Below are 26,082 nucleotides of genomic sequence, written 5' to 3'. Positions count from 1 at the left end.
TTCTCCAAGGAAATTGAAGTTGTATCAAGAACAGGAGCAAACGAAATCCTGCGGTGAGTAAAACCCTTTTGGTACTTTAAATAAATATTATCATTACAATTTCTTACAATATTGTTAGTATTGTATATAATTATATTTTGTATTTTTAAAATGAAAGAAACATTTCTGGATATTTACAAAGCTTTAAAGGGATTTCATTTAAAAGCTCAAGGTAAAAAGTAAATCCGATGCTGAAAGAGGTATTTTTGTAAGTGAACGAAGGATCCATTGATCTAAATTGCTACAGATTTCAACTGATCCTTTTTCGGCAGAATCATGGGCATGTCCACCGAAATGGTAGTGTTGAAATTCTTGTAGTCCACGATGTAGCGTTCGCTTTCTTCGTCGTAATGGATAATATTGGTGAATCTCTGGCCCCAAAAAATCTCGCTTGGGAGGTAGGAAGTCTTGGCCTCAGTCAATTGGGCAGTGGCAGGGGAAGTTCCCACTATGGACACATATAGCTCGAATTGGGCAGCGTTGAAGAGTTTGGCGTTGGTAAACTGGAACAGCGGACTAGTCTCATCGATGACATGGCACACCACATCGGGCCATAGGATTATTTGTTCTCCATTGCCCTCCAGCTTCAGTTCCACGTGAGTTTTTACAATCTCACCCTCGCGAGTGCTGTCAAGGGAATGAAAAGGTAATGAAAAAAATCGCATTAAATCGAAATCATATAAAAAAGTAAGATTTAGTTACAAGTTTTGACTTAGTAGACTAATTCTAGGAATAAAGTACTAAGCGACATAAAAATCGACCAATTTTTTTCATAAAATATGTGGGAGACCCTTTTGAAGGCCATTACTTATCTCGTTTAGTCCATTTTCCTAAAATTAATGACAATGGACATTAATAAACGAATTTTTTTTAAATAAATCAACATTGTAACTATACAAATTTATGCGAAAAAAACCTTTGAACCGTTTTTAGAGAAACTTGTTGTTTAATAGTATCTCAGTTTAAATTAAATATTTGTATTTCTTTTCCTTGCTAAACCTCTGACATATTAGTTATTTACGAATCCCTAGTAAAGCCCAAAGATCAGTGATTTCCACGAAAATGCGACAGTGACTCACCGTTTGTCCACGATAATGTAGACTCGTATCTTGGACTCAATGGACTGCTGCTCGCGGGGATCGCACACGCGGAAGAGCAAACACAGTTGTCCGTCGCGATAACAGATCTGCGTGAGATAATCGCTATAGGAAGGGTCCGAAAAAGGGGTACTGCTCTCCAATATCAGGGGAGTACAAATCAGGGGAGTACACTCACCACCGCCTTGTCGCTGAACTTGAGCTTAGTAATCTGCCGTGCCGGACGCGATGTTTTGGCATAGATCACGGTGATCATACAGCCCTCGATCAAAGCCGAACTCATCATCTGCATGACGTACAGGAATATCGTCTCCGGGCACTCTTCACTGGCGTACTTTCCACCGCCCAGGGTTGTCTGCGTTTCCACCGAGTATAGTATCATGGCCACCCAGTTCTCCACTCCGTATATGCAGGGTTCCTCACCCTTGCCCGTCCGTTCTCCAGTCAGAGGATCGAAGATCAAGTCCCCGTGGAAGAAGGCGACCACGTAGCAGAGGGCGGCGAAAAGCAGCCAGCTGAGGAAGTAACTGCCCAGGAACAATGTCAACATATATTTCCACTTCAGCTCCATCTGTGTAATTCGAAAAGAATAGCCTTTGTATAATATATACAGAAAGGATCAAGTCATATGGACGACACATTCTAAAAATAAGACTACAGGACTACTTCGAAAGATGGGACTTCAGGTAAAAATGATCAATCTCTGTTGTATGTTATGTTATAAACGATACATCCGAGAATTCTTGGGTCTGAATTAGGATATTACCAGAGTGTTGACTAGATCCCGCATGTAACGCCAGGACTTCTCTGGAATTCGCCGGAACACCACGTTCTCCTTGCCGTTCTTCTCGATTACCCGATGTAGACTTCGTCTAAGTCCATTGGTTGAAGAGGTTCCCGGCCCGGAACCCACATCTGGTGTTAGCTCTATTGTACTGCCAGCCCAGTCGTTTGTACATGGAAAGCTGAAGGTGAGTTTTTGAAAAGATATTTTTTTTTCTTAAACGCTCAGAAAAAACCGTTCTCAAAACCGGATTATCGATCCCTATAGTGAGCCAAGATCGATAATCTTCCTAATTTCCAAATCGAGATAAAGCGTTCTTGTTTTACTAGACTACTTTCGTCTCGATATTTTATAATTGATCTATCAGGAAAAACAAACTTGAGAGTCTTTTCTTCTTGATTTCGAGAACGATTATTCTCGTATAGTGGAGAAGAGGAATTCTCAAATTGAGAATATGGAGATTAAATAAATAACATAGGACATTTACATATTTTGGATATAAAATCTTTAATCTCCGTAAAGTTTACTATATGAATATGATATATAGACGGTCTCCTTTTGTTTTAGAATTAACTCACTTCTGCTCGCTGCGTGTTTCCTGCTGATCCACGGCGGTCGTCGACTTTCTCCGCCGTACAAAACTTGGACTTTCCGGATAGTAATCCTTCCCCTTATCGGCAGATCGAAACAGGGGCTTCGACTTGAGTTTCACGGTCATGGACGTAGATGGTTGCTTGAGAAGGGATTTAGTGGGAGCAGATCCCAGGGAAGATCCTTTTGATCGCATGACCGAGATTCAAATTTAGGCTGCACTGGCCGACGATTACGATAGAAGGAGATCAACTCGATTGTCTGACCGCTTGACACTGACTAAGTCGGGGTACTAACTATAAAAAATGAAGATGTGCATTTAGATTTATTTATTATCTGAACTTTCGCGCATGTGTCAGCTCTTGTTTGACTGAGATTGTTCCGCCGAGATTAGTGTCTCAAAATGTGCCCCATGATTTTATGTAGAATTTAGCCGTTATCAGCGTATTTATTTTGCGAACGATCAAATATTGCCGCAAGTCTGGCAAATATTTTACATTTTATCCACCAGGAAGGCAGTCCGATCTTGATAGCGTTTGTTGGCTAAAAGTTTAGATATTGCTATGATACCCAGATTGCTTTTTAATTTTGGCGCGCTTGTAATCGATCTTGACAAGGGTTATCGGTCTTGCAACCCTGGAAAATATTATTTCAAAATATATAACTATGTATAAAATAAATAGTTTTAATTACACAAGTCTCTCAAACTGAACTAAAAATACTGCTATATATTTTTATTTTTTAGTAAGTTAGAAAATTTTTTAGTTTTAGCCAGATTAAAGAAAAGGACATCAACTGTAAAACAAGTTCCTCAATAGAATTTAATATACTAAAAAAATTATAATGCCATGCCCATCTTCTGAACTCATATGAGATCGATATTTCGTATATTAAAATAAAAGTTGGTCGTTGAGTTTAATTTACTTTCTTGTTATTTATAGAAGCTCTATGTTTTTACCTTGGAAACTGATATATTATTTTTACTTAAACAATTTTACGAATTTAGGTACAGCAATAAATTTAGTATTTAAGATTTGAAACCCTTGTTCGATTTATATATTCGATATTTTCACATTTTTGATATTTAATATTTTCCAGCTGTGGCAATGCCGAATTTCCGCTTCTTACTGCAGAAAGAACTAAGAAGCCCCCAATGATTGAGTTAAAAAAAAACATTTAAATTTATTGTACATGTGCACATACATAATTTGTATTATTCTGCAATAACAACAATTCCTACACATTAACAGTACAGATATGGTAATTTTAAGCTAAGACTAAATGTAAAAAAAGTTTTTTTGGGACAAGGGGAAGTAGAAGTGTAAATATAATAAATTGTTCAATAAATTAATCGGATTCCCTTCGTAATCGTAATGGTAAGAATTTGACTGGCAGACTTCTTATTCGATGCTAAAACTGATGTGCTGGCAAATGGTCAAATGAATGACATGTAGAAACTTACAGTGGATATCGGCTAAGGGAAACTGGCAAGGACTTAATAATATTAATTTTTAATTACCATTTTTATGTACAAGGTTTTTTTTATATTTTATTGGAATAAAAAAGTAGATGATCAATACTTTACAATAGATTCTTTTTTAGATTTTTGAAAGGCAAATTGTTGTCAGATTTATGTAGACGGTATTATTTTCCCTTAGCTGATATTTACTTTTTTTACAACTTAACTTTAGTTTTATATAAGAGGAACATAGTCCAAGTAAGCACTCCTTAATTTAGACCAGTTTTTGTATATTTCCATTTTTGGCACACCGTTTTTGAGAGAGCCCATTTTATAGGGATTGTAACACTTTGAGGCAAGGCGGCATCTGGTTTCTTTCGTACAGCCACATCGTTCGTTTCACTTAGATGGTAGTAGTATAACACTTAGCTTAACTAGTCATTTAAATAGGAGTCAATGGTGCCCGCCTAACTTACTAGGAAACATTAATAGAGATATGTGGCGTATGCTAAGTATTTACAAGCGAAAATTAAAAATCGAATGTCTGTTGAATGGCTCGAACAACTGTCCTACATTTGTCCTACACGTTTTGGCAGCTAAAACTACGATTAGTTCTTTAGTTAACTACTAACTAATTGCTGTCTACCATTTTGAGCATTGAAAGTTTCACTTTAAAGCAAGCAACAACGGGAATTGCCTAGGCCTAAACACTAAGTTGGGGATTGAGATAGGTCCGCTACAGGTCTTATACTTGGGTCCCAGTCCCTAAATGGGTTTTAATTTAAGCCTTGGGTGCGAGTATAAGAGTTGGCATAAGTCCTGTATAAGATCTATTCGACATGCACACGCACACCCGGAATCACATTCACATCATTTCATTTCATTCACACTTCAGTCACGCGCTCATGTACACATGGAAATATGTTAAAAAGGAACTGATGATATTACAGGCAGGAGCAGGAGCTGGAAAGGAGCCATCGGATCCCTGCTATTTGTGCAGAATACTTTTGTCCTCGTAGCGAATGATGGCGTCGCCGATCTGCTTGCGCGACGCCAGGTGGATGCACTGCTCCCGGCCACACAACTCCGGCTGGCTGTCCGGCAGCGATCCTCCGCGTGCCAGGTGGTTTCGCACATCCTGGCCAAAGCGCAGATTCGGCTCCACGCCACGCAGGATGTGCACCGAGTGCTGCGCCGCCACGAACATGTCCAGGATGCTCTCCACGCCCGGTGGTCGCGTCTCCTCGCCGGGCTGCAGCAGCAACTGGTCGATGTCCAGGTCGCTGCGGATGATCGGCAGTCCCTGCGGATGCAACAGCTTGCGAGCTGGAAAGAAAATTAAGGAACGATAAGTAAGTTAAGAAAATAATCTTTGACAGACATCTCAATAAGGATCTCTCCCAACAAGTGAGCAGGATGAGTTCCTGTCTTTTATGTGGGTTCACAAATTCAGTGTTCATTCCTTTGTTCAGTGTTTCATTTGTTTAGTTTTTCACTTGATTAGTTAAAAAACTATTTATCCCAATAATTTTAAAATCAAATTACAAAAAGAGTTCAAATTTGAACTAATGACAAAGCTAGTCTTCTAGAAAATATAAACAAGAGCAAGTTTTATTATTTTTATATGATTTAAGCGAATACTTTTCTGTTAATTTCACTAAGTGAACTCATGTTCATTTAAGTAAGTGAACAACTGAACAATATCAACCGATATTAGTGAACTCATTCGAGTGAAAAACTAGGATTTGAGTAACCCAACATAACCCCTCACCCTGGACATAATCCCGGCTGTAGAAGGCGATCACATCATGGTTGTGGCGATCGAAGTATCCGCTGCTCTGGCTCACATCGCAGGTGTCGCACTCCCGGCAGAACTGCGCCCAGCGGCATGGATACATCTGGAAGCCAATGGGCGCGTACACTTGGAAGCCCTGGATCGTGTTCATGCGCACGCGGTTGAGGAAGTCGGCCTTGAAGACCATGCCCGGGGTGGCCAGGAGCACCAGGGATTCGAGACCCAGCTTGGGCAGCGCCAGATCCGCCACTACCAGGCTGAGCAGCTGGCGCGGTCCGTACATGGAGGCGTGCAGCAGCCAATCCTGCGGATCCACCGGCTCACTCAGCTGCTCCGGCAGCCGGATGGACACCCAGGCTATCCGTGATCCATCCGTTTTGTATTTGGAGGACAGGTCCAAGGCCAGCGTTTTCAATGCCTTGAAGGGATCCTCTTCACCCTTGCTGGGCGAGTCCAGGCGGTACATGAAGATCTACGAGGAGCAACAGGATTTATTAAGGAACGTTGATGGGCACTATCTGTGATCTCACCAGCAGCAGGAAGGTGTTGTCCTGGTTTTGCATGCAAATCCTCTCGTACTGCTCCACAAACTGCATGGCATCTGGTACCTGATGCTCGAAGGCGGGCACTAACATGGCAATCCTCGTGCTCTCCGTGACGTACGGCGAGGGAACCACCTCCACGCGACCCAGTGGCTTCACCACCTCGAAGCTCTTGACCACAAGCCGGCGACTCCGGCCCGATCCCTCCTGCAGGCTGAGGTGCAGCTGGTAGTCCATGCCACGGGTGGCATCGAACTTTCGGTAGGCACTGTGCAGACTGTGGTAACTGAGACGCGGATGCTTGAGGGCCGCATACTGCAGTGCTATCTCCAGGACTTTGGCGAAGTCCAGGGCTTCGATCTTTGAGAGCGGAGCCACGGCGTGCTCCGCATTGCCGTGCGGCAGGAAGCTGTGCGTCCCGTTCAGCAGCTGCCATGTGAGGATGTCGTGGCGCGTCTCTGGCGCACTTGGTGGGGGTACGCCCAGTGGCCACCGGATCTCCAGGATCTTGTTCGAGATGCTCCCGTTGGCGATGCGGTAGGACTTCTGCTCCAGCGCATAGCCCCGCTCCTGCACCTTTTCCAGGTGGTGCTGCAAAGCAAACGGATTTATATATAAGTTGAAATATCTTTTGAAATTATTAAAAATTGATGTACAACTTTTATACATATTTGTAACTTTTTTCATTTAACGATAATTGGTTCCACCTATTTTTCTTCGTCTATATTAAGTGATATAGTCATATATCATTATCATATCATTTTTATGTATATCATAATCAAGTCATATAAATAAGTATTATTTTAATATTAAATTATAATCGATATGAAAACTGGTATTTTTGTTCTTTAGAGCTTAGACTTTCAAAATTTATTAGCTGTTTATTTCTTTTTTAAGTGATTTAATGATATAAAATAAATATTATAAAGCGGAATATTTTTAATAAAACCTTAAACATGCATCAATGATTAGTAAAACATTTCCGATCTTTATATCGGGATCTATACCGATATTTTCGATATAAGTTAGAAGGAATAGCTATGAATATGGAATGTTTTCAATAAGACCTGTTTTCCTTATCCAAAAGTTATTTGTATATCGTGTTAATTTCAATCATAGGGGATTGTAAAAATAAAATACATTTATCGGTACAGTATCGATAGCTAAAATCGATAGTCTTAGCGATGGGATATTTTCGTATCTGCAATTTCGAAGCATCGTAAAATCTTACCTTTGAGTAATAGGCGTGCAGGCGGTAGAAGTCCTCCGGTGTCTGGACGGGATAAACGGTGCTGGCATTGCGAAAGGCCTCCTCCTTGGCCAATTCGCTGAAGTCGCGATGTCGGCGGCCCGGCGCATCCAAGGCGTAGCTATATTGCCGCATGCCCTGCAAAGCAATAAAGATAAAGATACGTTTAGATGGAGGGAGTTGGCCATGGTCAAGGTTAAGTTCAGCGCCAATGCTCGATTCCGTGGAAGGGAAGTCGGTCTGGGGATCCCACGACTGCAATGCCACATGCTCGCCTCAAGTGATCCCTTTTACGATCCATAAAATAACAGACCAACGACTGCCAGAACGAGCATAATTAAATTAACAATGTCGCACTAATGGAACAAAGATCGCCCATTCGATTGCGGATTTGCTCATATCTTTGGCCCCTTCTTGCTCTGTGCATTTTTTCCCATTCGGAGCATTTTTAATTGGCCCGCGCACATTAATCAATTCCCCAGCAAAATGGAGCTTTGATGACGCCGTTAAGCAAACTCTTTAGGCCAGTTAATTAAGCGAAACACACTTGCATATCTCCGCATTTGTTTAGACAGATGCAGTCGAAACAAAAACATTAAGTACATCTTCTACAATTAACAGAAAATATCTTTTCGCGGGAGTTTATGAGATATTATCGCATAATCGATTTAAAATAAAAACATCGATTATATCGATATTAAGTTGGAATGAAAAATGATCATTGCCTAATGATAGCCTGTGAGTATCAACACCAAATAATTTAACAAGATGTTTCTCTTCATTAAGCTAGTTAACTTTTTAAGAAGGAAAGACATTAAATATCACGTGTTTATGTCTAACAAGCAACTCGATTAAATAGCAATCAAAAATATCGATAGTACATTAAAAAATGTAGGTATGGCCCTAATAATAAACACTATCTACTTCACTATTTAGTTTTAAAAATGGAAGACCTTGATCTTAAGAAAGTAACTGAATCAGCCAAATTAATAAAATCTCAGATACTTCCTAAATTCAAATAGTTTTCAATTAGTTGAAAGAAGCTTAAATATTTTCTCAAAATGTAGAAACACATTTTTTCTCCCTAAGAAAGTTGACATATAACACCTTAATAAACAAATGATTTTCAGCTAAAACATACAACTCATAGCTTTAATTTTCGGTGGTATATTTACCTATAACTGTATGCTGATGTGCAGAGACCACACATAGGACATAAATCATTCCATGCTGCCCCACCGCATAAATAAACGCAAATCCAAACAAACCAATCGAAATCAAACGAACGCGAAACTAACATCTCAACGGAAAAAGTTCCATTAACTCGCGGCTCTTCGACTGTTTATGCCAAACTAAACTGCGAGTTCACGTAAATAGAGCAATAATCAGAAATGATAATGACGAAGACACACCCACCTGAGTTTTGGATAAAAGGAAGTACAGTGTTTGCTGGCAAATCAATTGGGTATTTAATATAAATAGGGATTTATTCAAGTTAAAACAAATAAAATGGTAGAATGCATTGCAATTTTATTTAAAAATCTTATTAGAAGTGGTAAAAATTATGTAAAAATACAATTTTACTGTACCAAATGCTGTTTTCTTTAAATGAAAAATCCAAATTCATAGACCTCTAACCATTTAATTATCATCTGCAGAATTTCAGAAGTTGCTCTCAAACTGTCACGACGTAGAGCTCAACATTCACAGCCTCCCCGCCCAGTGCCACGCCCCCTTTACGCCCCCTTTACGCACACTTTATGGTCGGCAAAGAAATTCTTTTGTTGCTACTTGGAAATTAAATAAACTGTGTTGTCCATCAACTGAGTGATTCTGGTCTCGCTCTGAATTTGGTTGCTCATCTGCTCTTTGCGATGCGAGTGTGTTTGCCCGACCAGTGGCGTACGAAGGGGAGATTAAGGGGGGTAATAGCATTTTTAAACGGTGTTGTGTTAGTTTTTTGGGTTTGTTCACTCAAATATTTATCCAATTCCTATTGGATTTAGAAACTATTATTTAAATTAACAAATATATTCACATTTTCCCGACCAGTGGCGTACGAAGAGGGATGTTTAGGAAGACTATACAATTGTATTTGCTCACTTAAAAAATAATAAAATGCCTATTGGATCTAGAAACTCAAATTAAATTTGTGTCTAACACACTTCCTAAATAAATATTTTCAAAATCTACTATTTAAGGTCATACAACTTTTAAAAGATCTAAAAGTGGGCTTATAATAAATATAACTTAATAAAAAATTTAAGACATATGTTTACATCCCATATGAGCTAACGTAAGTAATCATATACTAGGGAAATTTTTAACCCTTGCAGGTTATATACACATTTCATTCAAAAAGAAATAAGACATATGTTTAGGACCCATATTTACTAACGTAAGTAATCATTTAGCAGGGACATTTTTTAACCTTTGCAGGTTATATACTCATTTCATTCCAAAATAAATAAATACCAATAACACCTAAAAATTTTTTCTGAGCACCCCCTATAAAATGCCATGCACGCCACTGTGTAAGAGTACTTTTCCTTGTTGTTGGAGCTAGTATCTCTTTCTTTTATTTTCTTTGGCGTTTCAGGGTCACTGTTTAACAGTATTGGTTGGGTTTTCAGAAACAACAAAAACTGCTTTTAGTGGTCAGAAATTATTATACAATGGTATAATATTAAATATTATCGTTTTAAGCGTAATAATTTAAAAACAATCTTGATTTCTCATCCCTTTAACGCAAAAGGCCGTACTTTTTGTTAAAAAAAATTCGGCCAAAGATCCAGATATATTTGCGTGTATAAATGCCTGAATGTCTTTTTTTTTAGAAGATAGCAAATTGTTTAAACAAACAAAAAGAATTGTAGGAAGCGAGAACAGATTTCGCGATAGCAATGAACTAGGAAAACCAAAAGACAGCTACCGGCAAATTAATTGGGGCACATACAACATGTTCTCGAATCATTGGTACATTCGGGTATACATTTTGTGGGTTTTGCTAAATGTTTTCATTGCTGAGCTATCCATAGATATACTCAAAACATTTTCTTTTCGATTTGATTCTTAGTTTTCAAATTAGCTCCTTCTATTCAAATAAACCATGTTATTATTGACATAACATATCAAGTGTTATTTTGATGGATAACATATTCCAACATTAAGATGAAAGCAAGCTAAGAAGGTACTAAGCTCCCACTAATTTGGGGTGTACATATCTATATATGTGATATAATAATATATATATAATATTCTAGTATTAGATTATATTTTAAACAGCCTTTGAAACAAAACCACACAAAACATTTGTATACAATTGAATAACAATTTCAGTAAATATTACTTAACAATTGTTTAGATATCCGTTAAAGCTATTTTTGTTGATAGATTTTAAGGTACTTTTTTCTGGGGGACTCACCTGAAAGCTCTCCTGGCATCCGGCCACCCGACTGGCGTACTTGACGCACCGCCCGATGTTGACGCTGTGGTCGCCGGTGCTTCCGATCCGGACGCAGCGCTCCAGATTGTTGCGCATCTTGCGGATGACACTGCTGCTGAGCAGGATGCCCGCCTCCAGGGAGCAGTAGTTGCGATCGCTGGCTCCGGGTGCCTCCTCCTCCTGGTTCCCCGGCTCCCCATTCGACTGGCCATCGACGGAGGCACTGCCTCCGGGAGCAGGATCCAATCCAATGCGAGCACCACCCATGTACAGGTCAAACGTGATGCTCATGTGGTAGAGCAGCTTCACCAGCTTGCGGGCATCCACGTAGACCGTGTCCGGAACCAGCAGAAAGTAGTCGTACTCATCCAGATAGTTGTCCGCTATGTACTTGACCACATGGAACGGTCGGCGACTCTCCCGCGTGTCCGTAAAGCCCACAATGTTCTTCAGCTTGTAGTTGGTCTTCACACTGTCCGCATAGATGAAGAACTTGATCTTGTTGACCAGGTGGGCGGTGGTGCGGTTGAAGGCCGTCGCGAAGGTGTTGATGTGCTCCTGCGAGGTCATCACCCCGATGAAGAGCTTCTCGCGGATCCCCAGCTCCGAGGAGTAGTAGCGCGGACGAATCACATTTTTCACCTGCAAAAGAGAAGAGGATTTAGTATGAAATGGAATTGGTGTTATTAAATAAAAGCAATGACTTAAGATTACTTTCTCAAGACGAAATTTAATGCGCTTGCATACTAAACAAAGAAATATAGGTGAATATCTTGAAAAAGGTAAATATTTTACATAGTTCACACTATTTTTTATGGTAGCTATAGTCTCCCAATCATTAAGAAATTTTATCCTGATCGGGATATATAGTTATAAAAACGACTTGCAAAGTTTCATATCAATCCACATACCAAAAATGGTTAAATTTAAAAAATTAGTTTATAGTTTATAGGTTTATCGTATCCATGAATGTAGTACCAAAAGATAAATATTAATTTTGGTTTGCCAATAATTTGCTTAAATCAAGAACTCAATTTTCAATTCATCGATCTTCCTGGTTTTGTAATCCGAAGAACTGAATGTTTAGGATGAGCTATCCTCTCCAGTTCCAGGAATTCCCTTCATAGCTCTACTCTAGCTATTTGATCTTGAAAACATCTCCAATGATTTAGGGTGAATAAATTCTTGATATCTAAGTAGATCGATCTGCTTGTGGGTGGGGGAACACTCAGGTCTTTGGTTCTACAATTACCAAACATGGTACGTGACTTCGTTTGAGAAGCTGATTTATTTTTAAAATGTATAACTGAATGAATGGGTTTTGTTTCTAGCACGTGGAATGGGATAGTTATATTTGAGGGTAAGTAGTTCCAAAGAATTAACCTATGTTTTCGGAAAATATTCCTCTATCTGCTTTCTACAATTTCTATTAACATTCAACAACTTCCAGCGAAATGAGTAATACTATCTCTTTATATTCACCTGCTTATTTTTAGCTTCTGACATACACTCAACCCAATAAAAGTGCGTTAAGGGTCTTGTATCTGCCCAATTACATCTATTCCTCCACGCTTAAGTACTCAAGAAGACCCGTTCAAGTGGTTCCATTTTTCCTTGCCCACTTGAGGGTAAGTTTTAATTCTTGTTTTTACGATTAGATGACTGTTCAAAGTTTGGCATGGGGACGAGGAATTCCCCGTCAAAAGGCAATTTTATCCACTATCTTGTGGTCGTGACTGAGCTAAAAAAAATATTACCGATTGCGTTTCTCAGAATGCCTGAAAACGATGATAATGTCAGGTCATGGATTTAATACCATGTGATTTTAAAAGTTGACAACAAGATTCTCTGGGAACGTCGTATGGAATACTTATTATTATTTATTATGTCTTAGGAGAAGCATGTGACTTTTGGCAGTTTTAGTCGTTATTTAATATTTTTAAGCTACTCCTATATCATTATATATTTAAATTGAAGTGATTTTCTGCTTTCTTAACTTTTTAAACTAAATTAAAAATTAAATGGGTTCTTAAAAACGATTGTACTTATTATTTTGAAGACCAAATGTTGAAATGTTTTCTGTTAATTGTTATTTTGTTGCAGTTGTTAAATTCTTAACCATTCGACCACTATTTGTATTCAAATAATATGTATTTTTAAGTGGGGACTTCCATAAAACTGTTGTCAATAAGAAGCTATAAACAAATACTCAAAAGATTTATAGCACCAAATCTTTTAATGGTTTCTATGCTTTTGGAATACTACCTACTATTAGGAATTGGCAGAATTCCGTAGAATTGAAATATGGCTTTACGCACAAATCTTTTGTGACTCACTGTGCGGGGTAATTTGAAAGAAACAATAAAAATGGGTAAACATACTTCGTTTAGCATTTAAGTGGGCGTTTGGACCGCCCTTCGCAATTTGCATACATGCAACTTACTGGCTGATTTATGTACTGACCATCTTAACCCATTATTGACCCACAGAGATGCGTGCAAGGTAAGTTCACCCCCATCCATTGGCTTCACCTCGATTTCCACCTGAGCTCGTTGAATAAACAATTGCCAGTTGTGCAAGCACTTTGGACCAACTCGCCGTGTTATTTTTTCACTTTTTATATTTTATTTTTGTCCAGGTAAATGTTGACGAGGGGCTTGTGCAGTTTACAGGAATTATGGCTAATTAAAAATCATTCCTAATACATTTTTAATAACGGCAAACAAGCTGTTTGCTGCCGTGTTTATAAGGCATCGTAAAGCGAACAGAGTGGCCAGGGTCAGTTTCAAATGGTATTACTACATGTTTTTTGAGCACCCTAGAATTCGAGGGGTATTTCTATACTTCCAAGGATCGTAATTAAAAAATAATGTTTAAGTTTACATAAAACTATCACAAGTTATAATTTTGGGTATTACATAAAATTCCAACAGGCTTTAATATAGAAAAAAATGTTTCAAATTTGTATTGATACAAAAAAAAAATTATTTTGAAAATTTTTCTGTGCTTAAAATTTTTTTTATATATTACATGATATTTAAATTAGACTTGCAAACCATTTCTGGGAAACAATAGTCACAATTATCTAATGTAAGATTAAAAGATTTACGGCAAAAATGCAAGAGTATACATAGTTTTGGTTGGTTCATTTCAAGATATCTTCTGACGTATTGGATAATATTTTTCATTTACTGGTGAGATTTGCACAGTCCTTGGATCGAAATGGATCTCAAGTGTTCGGCGATTCTGGAGGTGAAAACCTGAGAAGTGGGTTGCGGAATGGAGTGTGTCCAATTGTTGCTAGCTCGATGAGCTAATACTCTCGTCTGCTCCGGCAATTAGCAGTAATCACTTTAATAAATACATATAATATTAGTGAGAGATGGACAGAGAAAAATTATATAAGACCACTTGGACTAAATGTTTCCAAAATGGGTTTAAATAATTAGCGAAATGGTTTATATTTAATATAATTATAAGAGAGGCGAATATTATTATTATTTTTGGATGAAGATATATAATAAACTTTGTTTTTTTTTGATATTGTAAGAACATCTAAGTTATAAATCGGTTTTTAAAGTAAGTATTAGTATTTATCATTTAAAAATTGATATTTGAATTTTAATTGAAAGTTGTTTCAAAGACAATTTTCGGTGGGCGTACCCGGTTTTTTCCTCTGTGGGCGACCAATCAAAGTCGCGTTAGTGGCGATCGAGAGAACCAATTTCAATTTCGATTTAATTGAATTGCAGGCACTGCAGCGCCGAGTATCTCGTATCGTTTCGTATGCAATCGCTGCCCACTTAATGGGTCCATGTGGCGCTTTAATTACCCCTCTGGGGTCGCAGCTTGATCCGCCGATCCGCGGTGGATGGGTTCAAGATCTGACCTTGCGCCAATACCACAGATATACCCCCTGATATATCTGTGTATCCAAAATAACCGGGACGAAGCACACGCACATTTGCCAATCATCAAATGTGTAAATATCGCCGAAAGATAAACCACGGGTAAAAATAACACCGAAAAGAACAACACCCAAATGGATGAGATCGCTCTCGAGTTTTGTGTTTGTTCGCTTGGATATTTTGTAGCGCTTTTGGGTAAATAAAAATGCTTTTCTAAATATGAATGATGCATGGGAAATTCAATGAATAAACTTTTTTCAAGAAATCAGCATCAAAACAGTGCTCGCTGTGAGGTAAAACACTCTGTTATTTCAAAAAGGAAACGTTTTAAAAATGTTTTTGAGAAATTCAAACAAGAATTTAAGAAAAAGAAGATATAACAAAATATTTTAATGGAATTTGGATTACATTTGCTCTTTCTGTTATTAAATTTTTTGTTTAAAGTTTAAGACATCATTTTTTATATGATATAATTCCAATAAGTACCATGTTATTTATAAGTTGTATGGTAAATGGGATATTTATTAGGAGAAAAATAATCATGTTGTTATTTTTAAATTTTTTTTTTGTATCAACCTATTATAAAATTGTATTTTGGATCATCTTCTTTCATCTAACATGCTTTTAAAATCCTAAGTTATATTTTGTAATATCAACCATTTTATATAAAAACATTTTCCCCACCTTTGATTTTCGCTAGTTTAGCAGTGACCACTGTACAGGCTATGTATAGCAGTTCCTAAAAACTTGTCGGCTTTTAACAATTCGGTAACAAGGCCGTGCCAGGCGAATATGTGATTCACTAAAAGGTTTGTTCACCTGAACAATGAGTTCGCATCTTTGATCCAAATTCCACATAAACCATACGCCAAACGAATGGCAAATAAATTTCTAGCCAGTGGCTAAATTTCCGGCACCGATCGAGGGAATCTTTTGGGGCACGTGGGCCATATTATGGGCCGGTTAGATAAGAAAAACGCTCCCAACAACCTTGTGACGTAATATGACAATAACGGAAGTGAGCCAAAGAGTTAAGAAGAGAATTTATTGACGACCAGAACGCAAGGCAATGGAGCCAACTAGCTAAACGCCTTATCGATAGGGCCGCCTTATCAGTAGATATGGCTAAGACGACGTCACCATGCCAACGGGAATGGGAACAAAAGGCATTTTCAATTTCGTTTTCCATTGCTAAAATTTAATTAAACACACACAGATAGGGATTTTATTTTGTTTGTTTACTCGGTGGCATGCAGTAAAGGCAGCCTTTTCGTCAGAGAAATAAAAAATAGCGCCATGACAATTATTGGAAACCCCACCCAGCATAGATATATGGATTGTGATCTATAGGGATTTGGTTTAAAAAGAAAGATTTGGTATTCAGCGGTTTTCCATTAAAAAATGGAAATATATTTAGGAATCAGCAATATATTATGTTATATTATGATATAATGTCTAATATAAAAAAGTATAGAGACATTATATTATATTTTATATTAGACATTAAATCATTTTACATATCAATAAATATTTTTTACTTTCAGGACTATATTGTTATTCTTCAACATAAACTTAGTGTTATTCCTGGAAATCATTAATATTAAATTATAATATGTACAAGCAGTGCCAATCAACTTTTATTGAAATATATGGCCACTTCTTATAATACAACCAACGCCTAACAGAGAAATCCATTGAATCCCTGCCAAAACAAAGAATAACCCTTGTGAAAACATTCAAGAACTTAACAATATTAACCAAGAATATTACCGACATTAAAACACTTTGCAATATCGACAAATATTGGTTTAGATTTCGGCTTGATGACTCAGGGGAGTGGGTTAAACTTGAACGTAGGACGCGATAAAATGTTTACAGTGATTATATGGCCCTTGTCGTCGTCGGCATTCGGGTGTAATAAATCTCCAGATAGCCCCGAGGGTGTACTATTTTATATGGCCGACTACTTAAGGTGTGTTTGCCCTTTTAAGCCAAGTGTAATGAGCCGAATGGATAACATCTGGAGCGTGGATGAGATTTAGTACGGGGCTAAGCAAATATTATGTCAATAAATACATATGAAATATTTTGCCAGCAATTACAATTGAGTAATTTTCTATACTCAAGATTTAAGGCTATAATTGTACTTATTTGCAAGTTCCATAGCTTTTATATTTATCAATAGAAATTAATGATTTCGCAAAGCACAGGTGATTAATTAACTCCATCAATTTTAAATGATCTATTAATTGATGTGAATTGATTCTATTGCAAATGATTTAATTACTGTATTAAACTATTTTGTTTAGAATTAATGAATTGAATGATTTAATTGTAGGACTTGCATAAGCAAGTTATTTAAAATTTAAAATGGTAATATATATTTTAAATTGTGAAGTAAAAGTTCGTTATATAAAGAAAGAATTATTCTTTATATTTATTCCCTAAAATAAAGCTTTTGCGTTGATTTTTATTGAACACATTGTGTTTAATTTATAAATTGTCATGCCCTCAAATGAATTGACTTCTTAAAGACGTCAATGAACCGCATTTAAAATCAATTATTTAAATTAACGAATCAGCTATTGAGATACCCCTCGGTAATTGATTCAATTATAAATCAAATCGTTTTGTAATTATACGTTTGTCGTTTTATAGCTCAAATGGACGGCTTTTAGGGTCGATAGATCATTAAACTTGCAATGTATTTGAAATGTATCTGAAATCATTGTATCATATTGTTTATAAAAATACAAAAATTCATTTACATAGGATTTTCTAATATTATATAATTTATATTAATGGGTTAACTTACAAGTAGATATATAATAAATTTTGCTCAGTTACGAATATAACTTTTGCTATTTTCTAGCTCAACCACTGATTTCAAATACCTTAAGACCCTACCTAAAATCGGATTTAAATTGATTGCCGCACCGGCAGAAGCAAAGTCGACACCTTTGCATCATAAATAAAGTATATGCAGTGCCCAGAGAGATTTGGCATACGGATCAGGTACATATAGCTTATATAGGCAGCTGGCAATCTCGGGCCTTAGCTTTTTTACATGTCCAGTAGAGCTGTGCAGCTGCAAATTGTATTGGATTGGACAGAAATCTTAATTGGGACAAGTGCGCCGTCGACCAGACACCGAGTTTTTCTAACGCCCGCGGGGGAGGAATACTATGCTCTATGGTCCATCGTCTAGTCCGAGGCTTATGGCAATTTATTGGGGCCGCCAACTGTATCGCAACTGTACAGTCTGCCTCCGAATAAATGCCTCGATCCTCAGACTTCAGACCGGAAGTGCGACGCGCTTTTCAATTAAGCCCCAGCCAAGATGTTACCATTCAGATCTGAACGATCTGAATGATCTGAGTATTCCGGGCGAGTTCAGTGGCAAATGTGGGAATGCCCCACAAAACTCCCAAGGGGATCGTCACCCATAGAGACCGCATCCCGCTGCTTCTGTTCATTATGAATGACTTCGGGTATTAGATCATGGAAAATTTAATTCGAGCCTCTGCTAATAGCATAAATGGATTTAAATTATATTAATTAAGCAAATGCCTGCTAAATTCTAGTAATTACAAGACAGATTTAATCGCAGGTTAAGCGATGGTTAGGGGTTTAAACTTTAAAATAAATGGTTTAAGTAAGAGCCTAAATATTATTTATATCGGTATAGTAATTTTGATAGATTTAAATTATATCAATTAAGCAAATGCCTGCTACACTCGAGTGATTACAAGAAAAATTTAATCCCAGGTTAAGTGATTGTTAAAGGTTTGAACATAAGAAAATAACTTTCCATTCTAAAAGTAAGAAAGTAAGTTAAGTAAGTAAGAAATAGATTTAAATTACATAAATTAAGCAAAGGCATGCTAAATTCTAGAATTCTTTCAAGACAGATTTAATCCCAGGTTAAGCAATGGTTAAGGGTTTAAACTTTCAAATAAAAAAGTATCCCAAAGAAAATAGTCTAAATATTGTTTAAATCGGTATAGAATGAATCGGTATATGTTTTCTAAGAAATGTTTATTTGATTTTATACTTTTTTTGCAGTCTTAACTTTATAGATAACAGATTAGTTGATCGATTGCAAACGCAAATTGTTACTGTTAGATCACGCAAGCTCATTATAGAAAAATGCTTAAATCAGTTTGCAATTTACAAATTAGTATATTTAGTTAATATTGTATTTAAATCTCAAATGGTAATCACATAGTTTCCTTATTCAAAATTCGTAGAACCGCAAAATCAGATACAATACATATATAATTAACAATCTATTTAGATTGAAGATTAGTTTGCCCTGCTGATCTTTCAGGGATCTTCCTCTATATAGATAACCTATTTATACGTCACAAATTCTTATCATATAGACAATTCTTTATTATCAAGCTTCAAATGTTTGATTATATAATCGAAGAAACTAATGTTATTTTATGTGATACTTTACTTTTATCTTTATAGATGCAAGATTGTCACACCATGGGTTTCAAAGAGCATTTGAGTCACAGGATTATCAATTGAGTGGCAGAATTTGCCCCCAAAGAGTTATAGATTCACTTGTTTGCCAAAGTAATCCAAGAAAGTTGGACACAAATCGGTTATCGGACCGGTTTTAACTTCTGATTCCGGGGGGCTACGGTTTCAGATTCGGTTTCGTTTTCAATTAGAATCTTGCGCAACTTCTACACCCGATAAGCGTTTATATTTATAGACATAGTGCTTCGCTAGCCAGCTGATAAGTGGGCCCATGAAAACCAAACCCATTGATCGGCCAGAAAGGCGATCATTCAAAGGGGCAACGAATCTTTATTCAATACACATGGGGAAATCTAATGAACGGATTTTTTTTGTTCGGATGGTGGACCACTTTGAGTGCCTCATTTGCTTTTATGCATTCCGGAACCCATATACTTGTCGAACAGATAGTCACCCACATCGCTGGTGGCCTTCTCCAACTGGCAAATGTAGTCCGCCAGGACCTTTTGACCGTCGACCTGCTCCTGCAGGAAGTTCGCCTCGATGAAGTCACAGAGATTCGGATCCGATTCCTTGCCCGCCAGGGTGTGCAGGTCCAGCAGATGCTGGTTGACCTCCAGTTCCATTTTCAGGGCCACCTTCAGGGCCTCCAGACTACTGGCGAAACAGGGCAGCGGCTCCGGTACACTGCTCAAAATGATCAGACCTCCGCGCTTGTTCATGTACTGCATGATCTTCTCCGCGTGCTCCCGCTCCTCGGCGCTGGACTTCAAAAAGAATCCGTACAATCCCGGGGAACTGATATCCGAACGATCGAAATGGTAGGCCTGAGGGGATTTGACATTGTATTTATATACCCTATTATAACCCTGCAATATTTGGTTCTTACATAGCCGAAATAACAAGGAGTAAGATGATCTTAGGTACAGTTTCTTAATGTTATATAAAAAAATATAACATATACATAATACATTTTATATAATACAAATATATTATATAAGTACGTATAATATTTTTTATAATACAAATATATTTTATGTAAGTACGTTATATATTTTATATAAATTAATAAAAATATTAACATAACAAATTTTTTTTTAAGATAATCTTGAATTTTTCCTTGACATTTTTAAATAGGCAATATAATCATAGATTTTTGATAAATTATAGATTTTTTTTGATATTATTTCTTTTTCTTATCCAACATGCATACTTCATTTTTAAGTTTCTTAAGATTTACAATTTTTCCACACGTTTTGTGCCAGAATATTTTTAAAGTTATTGTATATATGACGGATAACGAAATATTGCTTAGGATCTATGAGATATCCCTAGGGGGTTCTTTAAGATATCTTTTCTGATCCGTTATTATATCCCATACCAAATATCCCGGCTCCAGGACCACTCACCATGGCCAAATACTGATGGCAGGCCTTCAACTCCATGTTGATCTGGTCGTTCAGCTTTTTCTCGCAACTTTTGGCGAAGTTCTGACGCATCAGCATGCACATGTGGCGCTTAATGTTGCGGAAGCACAACGCCATGTCTTTTCCCTTTCTTCCAATTTTTTTTTTATTTTTTTTCCAAAAATGTAGAAACTCAAACAATTTAAATTGAAAGCCAAAACACAAACAGTATGTCTAAATGCCAACTGGGTCGGTTTGGACACGTGTCGAGAGATGGGAAAACGGTCCATTCAAGTCCGTTCATTGATCTCCAGATCCCCGGATACCCAGATCTCCAACATCGATCATCGGGATCCCAAAGGTGATGATCCACAACAAAACTGTGGGTTGGAGTTCAAAGTGCTGCCGGCTCTGATTTCACTTAACTTCCACTTAGCAATAGTGTGTACACACAATCGCACTCGGTCCGTTCGCATATATACCATATATAAGTACGTATAAATATATATCTGTGTCCAGATATGTTTGCTTTAACTTCAACAAGTACACACGAACACGGACACACTAAGCAAACGCAGTTATTGTCTTTTATTAAGTGAATGGAAGACGACTTTTGTCCGAGTTTTGTATAATCTCGTTATACCCTTTCACAGGGTGTTGACCTGTTTGGAACTGAGGATATGTCTAGGTCAAGATATAACTAATTTTGTAATTTCATTGTTCCAAAAAACATTTTAAAAAAAATTTTATTTAGATCCTTACTTAGGTCAATTTAATTAATACTTTTTATCAATATAATTACGGATGTATCAACATTACGTTTTGACCAGAAACGAAAGAATAATATATCCGGGGTTATCATAATTATAAAATGTACCATTTTATAATAAATTGTTTAATTCGTTAAAAAATACATTTTAATCCTAGCTTTAGGTTAAGGGTATTGGAAATTTAAATATCAAAGATATAGAGTTCCGAAACCTTTTCTACGATCATCCAACTGACCCAACCACCCGTACTTTACTACAAACATCCACTCATTACGCACATTAAAAAACCAACAAAAAAATGGTGACTCTTGAGCCATGTGCGCCTCATAAAAAGGCAATAATAAAGATATAAGTAAGTATTTTCACCGACAAAAAACCGAACCACAAAAAAATACATAAGAGTTATGCAAATCATCGTTAAGCTGGACACAAGCAATTTCTAGAAATAATATAGAATTTCAGTATGGTTTTCAGTGTTACCTAAGATTATTAATCAATATTATTTGCCCTTAGGTATGATAAAATAACATAAACTTCAAGAGTTTCGAAATCTTTACGTTATGATAAATAATAATCTAAGTCACTCTATAAAACCAACAGACGAGCAAAGAAAAAATAATTGAGAAATTTTCTAAATGGTTATAGAGACAATTATCATATTAAGATAATTATCAAACAGGTCTACATAGTCACTATAAAATAACTTTTTCACTTAATAATGGTGTTCAATTATCAAAAAACTTAAAAGAAATTTGTGTGGTTACGAATAAAGTATACTTAATACATATGATCTGTATTTCTACAAATATGAAAATCCACTTAAAAACTCAGTTATTCACGAATTCCCCTTTGGTAGACCCATCAAAGTTCAAATTGGGACATGTATGGCAACTTCGGCGACACTTTTACATTACCTCCAAAATTATGGAAACAATCCAGTTTGCGATGTCATAAAAACGTGCAACAAATTATTAACATTTTTTATTAAGCTGCGGCGTCACAAAAAATTATATGTATATATATCCGACGTGTTAAACAAAACTCAAACGTCAGCATATGAAATCAAAAAAAGTCAACATAATTTGCTGAACATGAGGTCGAAAAAAGCGTACGCCATAAGAAAATATTTAATCGATTTGAATTGTTGTCGGGATGATACTCTTTCAAAGGGTGAATAGCTTATTCTGAAAGTTTCCAGGCATTTCATTAATTTTAGAATTTAATTTTGAGATAAAAATAATAAATCATCATAATATAACTAAATAAAATACTGCGATTTTCAAGATTTTCTGATTAATCATTGAAAATAATTTTTTTGAATACTTATATTTCTGATAATATTAAAATCAATATTTTGCAACTATGGAATTGCGTTTAATACTTTTATATCTCTTGATATATATTTAAAAAATGATCTGATATCTTTTTAAGCTCTGATTAAATAATTGTTTAGTTTTAAAGCGTATTCCAAGCTCGACCTTTTGAAAATATCACGTGTTTTTTCGCGCACATAGTTTAATTCAATAAATTTTGCTTTCGATCGCCGTACCAACATGGGGAGAATTTACAATACATACGAACCAAGTATCAGTTAACATTTCTTTACTTTTGCTGTGGGCCATAATTTCCAATGCGTTTATTTATTTAAATTTAATTTACGAGCCACCAATCGTCTGGAATTTATAGTGGCAGTGCATTTAAAACTGTGAAATGGGACCTGGTCAAGAAAAATAGTAGTAAAAAAAAGTGAGGCAGGGGCAATTTGAGAACTTTCCACAAGTCACGCTAAAAGTCGAGCTTTGCACGAAATGGAAAAAAATAAATAATAAAATAAGTCCAAGAGCGGGAATTTGAGTTTGTGTGCGAGGAGTTCATCGATAAGTGGACAAAAAGTATATAAAGTGGTTGAAAATTGAAGCAAAATTGGGCACTGGGTCTACAATAGGCTGGTCAGGCGGTGTGGAATGGGTCATTGCTCCCGGGAAATACTTTAAACAATATGTGAAACAAATGCTCGGTGTTAATTACAGTGCCCGCTCGGAAACTATAACTTGTTGATTAAGAGGTTTCTCTGAAAACTAGAAGAATCGTTATGAGGCACACGTGTTGCCAAGGAACTAAGAAGATTTCAACGACATGTGTGATGGTATCTTGGGATTTTTCCTATTAGGTAGATATTCATTTTATTAAAATAATTTTTGGGACCTAAATATACACCGATCAGAAGTTTTATATAAACAACACCAGTTGTTCATTAGTTTTAGAAGAGAGTTACCTATTAGCTAGGGGATCTGTACAACTCTAGATATTTATATCTATTTCTAATCATTGTTTCGATTATCTGGTAAAGATTTACAACATTTGGTCTTTTAATTTATAATATTACCTAGGCTTTTAGAGTGACTTTAGCTTTAATCAATCCTGAGCGAAGAAATTCAGGGTAGTCGAGTGTGGCGTTCCGGCGATAAGCAGGAAGGTCTATAAAACCTTATCAGCACTGTCCGATGGCCGATGCCTGATATATGAGACATGTGGCTCGATGCCGGCGTCGACTAAACATTTGCATTTTTTTGGCTACCATTTCACAGCAAACCGAGGAGGCGCCGCAAATTGAAGCGGGTTGCGATCCAAGAAATTTGATTTTGTGGATTCGCATATGATTATTTTTTTCATTAGACCACCTCAACTTCTTAATAAATAAATAAATCCATTAAGAACATCTACCGAACTTATATGTATTACATCGAAAGTCAATGATAATTTTGTAAATATTCATATAGCCATCAACACTAAGGTCTAATCTCTAAAAGCCCTTCATAAGTCGGCTAAATAATATCACCTGTTCCTTATAAATCACAAGTCAAATTTTAAAAATATTTTAGAATATTAAAACTTTAAAAGAGTGTTTAAAATTATGGCAATAATGCTTCAAAACTAGGAATATTAATTACATTGTTACATCTAATAATAGCTATGATACAGCATTTTTTACCGTATATGAAGCAGGATGTAGGATAAATTTCCGCATCTGCAATTCAATAAATATTTGACACTTTTAAGTAAATGGGCTACTATTGGGAATAATCAAAAAATTATGGTAATAAGTACATATCTGAAAATATTAAGTTATTATTTAAAAAATATAAAAGAAGAAAATGGTTTTTATAAGATTTACAAGATAGTTTTCCATGCCGAATCGACAAGTTAAACTCTTACGGAATATTATAAATTATGTAAACAACTTTTGTAAATTCCCAATATATTTTAAGGTTTTAACGTTAAACATCAAACTTTTACAGATTATGAGCAAAAAAATCTTAAAGATTCTTATATTTACAATTTGTAGCGATGGTTATATTATAATTTTATAATGTATTTTAAGGTTTTACCGGTAAATATCCAACTTTTACAGATTATGAACAAGGGCTTTTGGAATATTTTTGGGATCGAGTGATTTAAAGATCGTGTGGGACTTCTACTTTTGTATGTTTTCAGCACTGGGAACAGTTGACTTACCGGCTTTTTGGCCGCCAGCGGCTTGTTGATGAGGTTCAAATGGGGCTCGAACTCCTGGCCGAATCGCTCGATCAGCAGGTTCTCGGCGGCCTCCTGGGGACACTCCTCCTGCTGCACCAGCTCCCAGATGTCCTGCGGAATGTAGAAGCTGAGCAGGAGGCCCAGGATCAGGCCGATGACGAAGTAGTGATTCCGATTCAAGGCGGTAACGGGTCTCCGCATGTTTCCAATTCCCATTCTACCCCTTCCCCTTCCGTTTCCGCTGCCGTTCCCACTTGAACTTGACCGCCGACTGTTCCCACCACCGCGTGCAAGGGAGATGGCAAGCGGCGAGGATGTGCGTGCGCTTGTGCGAGGGAGAGAGTGCGAGTGGGAGTGCGTGAGAGAGAGCGAGGGAAACAGGAGTCTTGACCAATTTGTCATTTGCACATCTTCGGCCACTTGTTGCTGTCGCTTTCGCCTCTCTCTTCGTCCGTCGTTCTCCTTTGGTTCGCCTTTCTCCTTAGCCTGTTTTTTTTATTTTTGGCACTTTTTGCCGCTCTCCTCTTTTTTCGGCACGCACTTCTTTAGCAGCTCTCTTTGCGCCCTCTTCGCTTCTTTCATTTTCGATACATTTTCACTCACTGAAAAAATCCGCGCGCGTTCGTTCGATCGCTTTTCCTTTATTTACACCAATTTGCGGCAAGAGGCGGCGGCAAGGGCGAAAAAAAATAATAAAAAAATTCGAGCGGTGAATTCGGCCGGTTTTCCGCTGCGCGCAAAGTGAAAAAGTAAACAATTGGTGGGATGGCTGGGGATGTGAAAAGTATACAATATATCGATATTTTTAATAAAAATAAATTAATATATATATATCGATATTTTTCACCTGATATTTCGCTACTATCGCTATTTTTGCGCCTCAATCAGCAAACGTAAGTGGCAGAAACCGTAAGTACTAGTAAAAGAGGGAGACAAAAAATCCCACTTGCCCAAGTTAGTGATTTTTTT

The 26,082-nt window shown here is 36.8% G+C and overlaps 3 protein-coding genes across 3 annotated transcripts; all 3 read right to left on the bottom strand.

Moving 5' to 3' along the window:
* Positions 1-97: 97 nt before the first annotated feature.
* Positions 98-2,819, bottom strand: LOC108005228 (inward rectifier potassium channel irk-1). Its single transcript, XM_036821202.3, has 5 exons — positions 2,499-2,819; positions 1,903-2,101; positions 1,315-1,707; positions 1,119-1,225; positions 98-666 (listed from the first exon to the last, which is right to left on the bottom strand). Exons 1-5 carry the CDS (start codon positions 2,705-2,707, stop codon positions 273-275), a joined length of 1,302 nt encoding a protein of 433 aa, XP_036677097.2. The 5' UTR covers positions 2,708-2,819; the 3' UTR covers positions 98-272.
* Positions 2,820-3,668: 849 nt separating this feature from the next.
* Chpf (Chondroitin polymerizing factor) lies at positions 3,669-25,867 on the bottom strand. Its single transcript, XM_017068740.4, has 6 exons — positions 25,093-25,867; positions 10,981-11,643; positions 7,539-7,694; positions 6,296-6,898; positions 5,742-6,237; positions 3,669-5,296 (listed from the first exon to the last, which is right to left on the bottom strand). Exons 1-6 carry the CDS (start codon positions 25,513-25,515, stop codon positions 4,959-4,961), a joined length of 2,679 nt encoding a protein of 892 aa, XP_016924229.2. The 5' UTR covers positions 25,516-25,867; the 3' UTR covers positions 3,669-4,958.
* Fer3HCH (Ferritin 3 heavy chain homologue) lies at positions 19,019-21,021 on the bottom strand. The gene is made up of 2 exons (XM_017068741.4): positions 20,810-21,021; positions 19,019-20,227 (listed from the first exon to the last, which is right to left on the bottom strand). Exons 1-2 carry the CDS (start codon positions 20,942-20,944, stop codon positions 19,802-19,804), a joined length of 561 nt encoding a protein of 186 aa, XP_016924230.2. The 5' UTR covers positions 20,945-21,021; the 3' UTR covers positions 19,019-19,801.
* Positions 25,868-26,082: the final 215 nt, after the last annotated feature.

This window comes from Drosophila suzukii, chromosome X (assembly GCF_043229965.1).
Source record: "Drosophila suzukii chromosome X, CBGP_Dsuzu_IsoJpt1.0, whole genome shotgun sequence".
Lineage (NCBI taxonomy): Eukaryota > Metazoa > Arthropoda > Insecta > Diptera > Drosophilidae > Drosophila > Drosophila suzukii.
This window is presented reverse-complemented; position numbering and strand designations above follow the sequence as displayed.